General features: G+C 42.0%; 1 protein-coding gene across 5 annotated transcripts in view; it reads left to right on the forward strand.

Moving 5' to 3' along the window:
- Window positions 1–8,381, forward strand: part of LOC100746238 — a 191,328-nt gene that overhangs the window by 177,822 nt on the left and 5,125 nt on the right. For 4 of the 5 annotated variants that reach the window (XR_004462835.1, XM_033324304.1, XM_033324305.1 and 1 more), the window contains one exon: window positions 8,172–8,372. Coding sequence is in view for 4 of the 5 variants with exons in the window: in XM_033324304.1 (XP_033180195.1) it covers window positions 8,172–8,372 (201 nt within the window). In the remaining variant the exon portion in view is untranslated. Of the gene's footprint in view, window positions 1–8,171 lie in introns of all 5 variants that reach the window. The other variant, XM_033324303.1, reaches the window with a different exon arrangement.

Below are 8,381 nucleotides of genomic sequence, written 5' to 3' on the forward strand. Positions count from 1 at the left end.
TCGACAGGGCGTGGCAGGTCACCGGTTCTTGTTCGCTGGTGCACAGTGGCGTAGCCACCGATCGGGTTTAAGGTAGGCCAGCTGCGAGGAATTTCCTGCGTGATTCCATTGCGAGCATCAGTTCTAACCGTTCTACCATTGAGACAATCTTAAAGCGGTCATAGTTGAACTTGAAATTTGCGAGGCAAGTAGATCCTTGGTTTTCTTGTTTTATCATTTTTATTCAATTTTAATTTTGACGGAAAACCTGATAGTCAAATTTCAATTACCATTTTCAATTGACATTAGAAGAAACTATTTGCTTTTTTTGAAAGTTTTTCAAGAATTCTTTTATACGATCACATTTTCAATCATACCACTGCTACGATCGATTTTGAATTTTCCTTTCCTGGAACAAGTTAAGGTAACATGTAGCAATAAATGCTATTAAATGGTATTCGAAAATCCTCGAAGAGTATTCAAGAAGTTTTGTCGATTTTTTAAAACAGAAGAATCTAAATACAGCTACATGGGCTTAAACGATCCAGTACGTAGACGATTGTTGATGAGGGTTAATATTGAATTTCTTTAGCACTTTGAGCTACCATTGGGTATTAAAAAATTTCGAGCGCTGATTGTAATTCCTGATGTCGACAAAGGTAGGTATCTAAACTACATCGAATTCGTTTAAAGAATTTAAAAGAGCAAAGATATTTCGTACTACAAAATCGATCACTTTATGTGATAAAATAGTTTCCAGTAGAACATTTAGCCGATAATTTGTCAGCGTTATCTCTGCAGATAATTCGATGTACGTTTTGGTCTTGTGTCGAAAATACCATGCGTGCGGAGAAATCGTAAATTCGTGTGGTATTCCTTTATGTAACGATGCGCCATGCTAGGTTCAACCGACGCCCGGAATTTGTGTCGAACAGGTATCTGAAATTCCGGTCACCTTCCACCTTTCGTTAATCGCGACCTTTATCTCGCTAGTAACTCGCGGCAGGGGAACCTTTACATTTCCTAACCTCTGATAATATTCAACGTCTCCATAGAAAACCTTCCACGCTTCGTTCCTCGTTAATTCATATAATATACTTCCCTGTACGTATTATATGCACAACGATTTTGTATAGCATAGGACGTGATAAGACTATCAAGATCACGTTGATAATATTTGGAACAAATGTGAAATTAGACAAAGGAACTGCATGATATTTGGTGCAAGTGTATATATCACAGAGATCAGAAAGTATTTAAATAATAAATTGTCTATTGCATTAATAGGTATCGGTGTTCAATGGGACCCTCTGTAACATAAATCTAGGAATCGGTTCCAAATTTTATAGTCACGTCTCATCACAGTGGTAATAAAATTCCAAAATGTTTCATATAACGCGTACGATACACTCGCGAAAGTTTTCTACGCTAATTGTTCAAATACTTTGGTGAGTCACTTCCAAACTTACAGAAGCAGCAACGTCTTAGAATCTAAACTCGGGAAAGAACGAAGGTACGAGCGATAGCATTCGTTTTTACAAACTGTATCCGTTGTATGCCCAGTAGTGTACAACCCGACAGGGAGTCATAAACGTAAATTCCGAGCATCGGTTCATCCTAGTTCATTCCACGTCGTGTTTTGCATACTGCAACGCCATATAAGGCGGTACCGTGAGCGCGTAACAGCCCGAAGCGAATGCAGCAGCTGGATGCAATAGCGTTAACAAAAGTTATAACAGCGGTTACGACGTTTTTCGCCTCCTATGTCCCAGATTCGTGCTGGTTTATACTTTGTTCTTTGCGTCGAACAACCGTTCCATGTCCGGCTACAAATGTCACGAAGATTCTCTTCGACGTGTGCAGATTAGCGTATAGAATTGTCAGCTGTGGCAAGATTGCCAACTATATTAGGTTATATCGCAATTATAGTTATTATACAGACATGCGAAATATATCTGATACATATCAGGTTTCTGTGAAATATTTGTCTAGATTTTAGATTATTAAAGTAATGTACGTCAATTTGAGGGAGTATTGGATTAGAGAAAAGTGAAAGATAATAATAAGTATGATTGGAAAAGATATCGAAGTTTCTACGAGAAAAAGAATTACAGCGATAATTATTCCTGCAATATAGAGCTTAATCTTGTAAAATCTAATTATATAGTCTTTAATGATACTTTTTAATGTTGGTCTCGAGAAAGAAATTATTGAAATTCTACGTTGATGAAGATATATGGTTAAAAAATTTTCTTCGATATTATAGTAATTAGGCAAAGTTTATTGCGAGCAGATTATTCTATCATTGCAAGAGACAAAATCATTGGGACTTTTTATATTCGGCATAAAACAAATCTTTCGTCTGGTTTTGAAAGATAAATTAAATTTCTTGACAAGTATCTAAATCTTCTTGGATCAAGAATTTTAATAGCAAAAAGCCCATAATGGACCAATAAACTTCCAATGATATATTCCATTATGTTCTCGGCAAATTACTCACCAGGGCTAGCTTGTCATTTGTCAGCGACTAACCATCTTGGAATTTTTCACATATCGTAAAACGTTCATCTCATTAACTCGTCATTGTCATTGCACAACAGCTGTAGTGACGAGGCTTCTAGATGTCACAGACGCGACTTTTATTACGAACCTACCTCGAAGAACATGGTATAGTTGATGGAAGATGATTTAAACCCATAGAATAATTAAAGGACGTATTTTACGCGTCGTAAATCGGCGTCGAGAGGCGTTAAATATTTAGCTTTTTACAGAATTCATCGTAATTCTCGTAGAAAATTGTACGCGACATGGTAACACGTGCATGATACAAAATTAGACATTTTCGAACACTTAAAAAATTCAAATACTTTCACATTGGTAAAGCGAGCAAAGTTAAACAAAGCACTAGAAAATATATGGTAACCATCGTTATCGCTTTAAGTAAAGAAAACACTTCACACGAAAAATATTTGCAATTCTGCGAATAGAGTAGTCATAGTTCCATAACAAACGTATGAAGACATTAAAATTCCAGAAAACTAAAATTATAATATATAATATAAAAGAAAGACAGCAATTTCATGCAGAGTCGTCTTATCATTTATACGAAAAAGGAAGGGAATCTAAGAAAGATCTCGAAACTTTAGCCAACCGAAGAACGAGGTATAAAACGTCGACGAGTATCGGCAGTGCTACATTCCATAAATTCGTTCCCGGAGGCCTCGACTCGATTTTGCAACGGGCAAGCTACAGCGACTGTTTTTCCCCATAGAGAAACCGATGGACCGAGAGAAAAGATTCCACGGCTCCATCGCGACCAGTTAACGTGACGCTGTTCCGAGTCGGTGCTCTTCCGAGGTTATAACCGCGGCTTCGAGATCCTTCGGGGTCAAGAATTCGAACTTGGCAAGAAGCAAGCCGTTATTTTTCGAGGAACCTCGATCCTTTTCACGCTCGACCAACACTTTCTGTGGATCCTCGACTGGAAAGAATTCTCCTGTCCGTTTCCATAGTTCTTGCTTCATCGTCGTTCGAATCGCGTTGCAAATAGGACAATGCGATTTTCTTAATACGTTTGCTACCCTGCACATACGCGTGTAATAAGAAATATTATCTTTGTACAATCTTTTGTGAGAGGAATATTCTTTCCATAAAATCGCGTATGTAGGAAATTCTTTGCCTGTGAAAATTTGTATCAGAGAAATTTTCCTCTCGTAAAATTCTCTATCGAACAATTGTCACTTCCTTTCCTTTAACAAAGTTTTCCATCGAAGAAATATTCCTCGTATAAAATTTTGTAGGAAGGAAACGGTTCTCTTGGAAAACTTTCTATCAGCGAGATGTCAAGAAAAGGTAAAGTTTGCCTCTTTCTATCGATTATTCTCTGTAAAAGATCTTCCATATCCGTTCGAGAATCGCATTGTCCACCGTAACGTGTAAATATGGAATCCAAATATCTAGTCGTGGAACAATAACGTAGAAAAATCATTAAACACACCCTGGAAGTTGTTGCGCTCGAATTTCGCGCTGTCTGGCAAGCGCGCGAGATAAGAGCGTGTTTGTGGAAGGTATAATTGATGCTGGACCCGGTCTGGGATCGCGTTTGCCCTTAAGAGTTTGGAACTGGGTGGAGAAAATATAGGTTGTCTTCGTGGCTGGGCCTTTGGAGGGCCGCGGTCGCCCGCGGTGCAACACGAGGATGATATATTCGCTGCAACTGCAGCTGCACCACACAGACACCACGGCTGGCTCGAGGTTTTGTGAGATTACGAAACTTCTGCTTGTATCCCTGCTCGAAGACAATGAGATGTATGCGCCGAGATGAGATTCCTGTGGATTCTGCCATCTTGAACGTCTGCCCCCAAGAAGGACCTCCTGTCAACTTATCCTCGAACTTTTTTATGGTTCCTTTCACTTTCTTCTTGTTTCTTTGTCAATGCTAGTTTTTTCTAGATATTAGTCCGATCGTGAAGGAATGCGTTCTTCGAAGAAATTTTCTGTATTCGTAGAGTTGGAATTTACGATGACGTAGCGTTAACAAATTACGTTCTAATCGTCGAGACTAGACTGTCTGACGTATGATATTACGCCCCCGTAAAAAGTGTAAAATTATGAATTACAGTATTTTCCTCCACGGTATCCAATTACCGAGTAATGGATTAAAAGATTCCAGGCTCCACTGAATCTCCATATTATCTCCGTGTTAATAATCGTATCAGAAATTACTCTATCGTTCTTTCAACGCAAACCTAACGATCCTCTGTTGCATTTCCAATTCCGGAAACGCTCCAATTGCTTCATGAAAATCTCTCAACGCGGCTCATCTTCTTCTCCTTGCCCGTTTCCAATCTTGCAAGCACTCGGCTAAATGTCAAAATCTTCATCTGATCCCAGGCAGAAAGAATCCCACTGGAAAGAAAAGAGCCACGACTCGCATTAAACATCTTTTTTTCTCTCTTTGAGAGACCGCTGTCGCTTGACAAGATTTCTGCACGCAGTCGGCCAAAACGAACAGACAGACTTCGTATGTAATCTAGCAAGCCTTTACGGAGCAAGGGTGGTAAAAACGATCGGGAGACGGCGGTTTTAATTCATGCTCATCAACGGATCAGGGAAAAATCTCGGTGTTCCGGGAGCAACGTTTTACCCTAAATACATTTTAATGAAATAGAACGTTCTACACGGCGTTGCACAGCTCGACAATTTCCACGCGAACGTTGCACGGTGCAAAAAGCCGCGGTTCGATCAACGAGGAGACATCGTGCACTATAATTTCCTGCTACTTGGGGGCGCCACGGCTCGCAGGCATAATTGATACCCTGATTTCAGAGTGGTAATTCATAATAATCAGCTAAGAGATCGCGAGCAGAAGCCTGCCTTTCGTAGCAACATTCTATTCCGTACCGCAATTTAATATAATAAAAGTACGCCTTTTTCTCGTAGCACGGCACTCGATACAGCTCGACGATTTCTCTACGATGTTTAACGCGCGGCAAAAACATCACGGCAGGTCTCTATTTTGAAAAAAAAAAGAACACACGTCGTAGCACACAGAGACACGAGTTATAATTTCCACGTCTTTTGCGCTAGTCTCTCTGATATACTTGCTTTAATAACGAAATAGTTCGAGAGTTTGTTTCACCTGAAATTACGATAGGTAATACAGGTGCAAGTTTTCATTAGTTAATTTCTACTGGTAATGTGGTATTTTTGCGATGATCGTTCACGGAAGGAGGGATGCAACCGTGTCTTGTAAGGTATGATAGAGTAGACAGAAATTTAAACGGTTTTTTAGGATACCCCGGTATGTTTTTAGGTTGCGTATATGAAATTTGTAATTTATAACGTGAAAGGAGAGAGGAGATTAAAGAGAGTTTCAGGGATTTGGTGAAATTGAATTGTATTAGATTCTGCGAGAAAAACGGTCATACTCTTTAACTTGTTGAAATCACAGAATCATTTTCCACGTCCAATGTATTTAAATTTTCCATAGATGCACTAACATCCGCGATCTGTTCGACTAAAAAAATATCTCAAATCGACGCCCTAACCAAATCACTAAATCCAATCGCAATATCCAGCAACATGGACAAATATCAAACGCTTCTCTTCGACTTATCATTTTTCGAAAATATTTAGAGGAATGTGTGATCATAGATCTTCGTGGCTCGTACGAATATTTCTGATATAGTTTGTTGCGCTTTGGCCCAAACAAGCCGAAACCAGCGTGCACGATTCGATGGCGTGAAACAGGCCTCGCGTCTGCATCTAATAACGATCCCATGACCCTGTTTTGTCTTGTAGCAGCTAACAACTCGGCTAATTAACGTTCACGCGTAAGAAAACGGTAAGCGCGACGAGCTTCCATTCTTACGCTCGCCCGCTTTCGCATACCGTTAGCGTGGCTATCGGAAATTCGAAACAATGTTGGCCGTGTCGCTCGTGATAGATGGCCCTGTGTATTCCCCGTGGCCGTATTCTGGCGCGATCACAGTGTCAGCTGCAAGGGAGAAACGGGATAATTAGCCGTGCACCGAGCCGCGAGGTTCACGCGAGTAAACGGCGTGTAAAGCGAGAACCGCGGCACGGGATAATTTGTGCAAGTTCGTTGATCCTCCTTCTTGTCCTTTTCTTGTAATTAGTCAGCGAGCCGGCCGACGAGGAATAACTTTCCAGCTTCGCTACTCGGTTGCCTGCGCTTGTTGTAACCGTGTGCTGAGAACGGTCGGAGAAACTGGCTTTTTCAAAGTGGCGATTGTGAGAGATTATACCTTGGTTAACGCGCTCTGAAAATTTGAGTTCGAGTTAACGAAAGGGAACTTTCTAATCGAAGATGAATGCCACAGCCGTTTATTTTGTTTAGTTCGCTCCAAGTCTTCCGTAACTTGTAAAAAGTACATTTTTATCTAAACGAAGCCTATATTATTGCATAACACATATCTTATTTTAATACATATTGTAGAATAAGAACGAATAGTTCCCACTCTAACTTCGTAGGGTTTCGAAATAACTTCGTACAGTGAAAACTTCCACCGGAGCTTCGTCCTCCAAGTCGATGCGAACTATTCAACCTAGAGATCCACCACCGCGAACATTTATCTTCGAACTATTTTGCCACGAAAGCTGAACAAAAGCCGGAAACAAATCTAAATCGTTCCTCAGCTTCGTAAAAGCCGACCACTCGACTTACTTGGATCTGGATGTTCGGCTGGCGTTCGCGGAATGCACGAAGACCAGGACGAAGACCGGTCTGGGGTTTGCGTGCGGCGTTCGCGTTAGAACGCTGAATATTTCATTCATAAGCTAGCGATCGGCGTATTCTGTGCTCGCGAACGGAGCGCACACGGGCAAACGATCGTAGTACGATGTGAGTGGCCGCGAACCGTGCAACGCTAAGCGGGGGTAAATCGCGGCGAGTTGCAGCCGCAATTACGATCGTGTGGCCCCCGTGAATGAAACGCCCGTCCTTTTTTTTTCTCTCCTCTTCTTCTTCCGCCTCCTTCCTCCGCCGTTCCGCCTCTTTCCTCTTGCTACGTCCTGCACCGTGATTCTATCCGTAGCGGGCAGCTCGAGCCGACTTTTTGCGGAACGGAGATTTAATGAGCGAGCGCTGCGCGGCGTTCCACGCCGCTGAGGATGCCGCTTGTTGCGCAACGAGAAGAGACACCGCGCGGAACGCGCGACCTTCCGCTGGGTCGTGGGTCACGCCACGCGTTCAGGAACACGCGTGGGTTCCGCTGATTCAGACGATCGGTGGGTGCACGCGTGGGTGTCATTGTTCATGATCATTGTGAATGAGCATGAAGAGAAGGTGGTTTTAATTGGCGGAGCGGAGTGTTTGTTTTTGGCATTTTATTTTAAGGCGGTTTGGAGTGTTTAGAGACCTCGTTGTATTTTTGTTGGTTTGAATTATGGTAGAAATAATTCCCACGTCTTTCTGTTCCGCTTTCTACGGGTAATGGTCGCGTGTTTCTTAAACCTCGTGTCGTTGTCACGTTTTCACAATTGACACAGACTTAAAGAGCGGATCACTTTGATAAATCTATTAAATGTCCTTTGAAAACGTTATATACCTTGTTAGGAACTGTGCAACAAAGAATTTTTACCTTTGCATCCAGACACCGTCGAATCTTTTTCCAATAAGAACCAAAGCTGTCAAATAGAAATAACCATCGTCCTTGTTTCTTTTGCAGAATTTCCGCGAGCACCGGATCGATGGAGCGGCATTGCCCCTTCTTTCGGAGGATCATTTAACCGGGCCTATGGGAATGAAGCTAGGTCCAGCCCTGAAGCTTCGCGCGCTGTTAGCCCGGAAGCTGGGCGCTTGCACGGTCTGTTTGCACTGTGCACACTGCCATCAGACACCTTTGCCGGCATTGAACGCGGCCGCGGCTGCGGCAGCC

This window comes from Bombus impatiens, unplaced genomic scaffold (genome assembly GCF_000188095.3).
Source record: "Bombus impatiens unplaced genomic scaffold, BIMP_2.2 scf_2222, whole genome shotgun sequence".
NCBI lineage: Eukaryota > Metazoa > Arthropoda > Insecta > Hymenoptera > Apidae > Bombus > Bombus impatiens.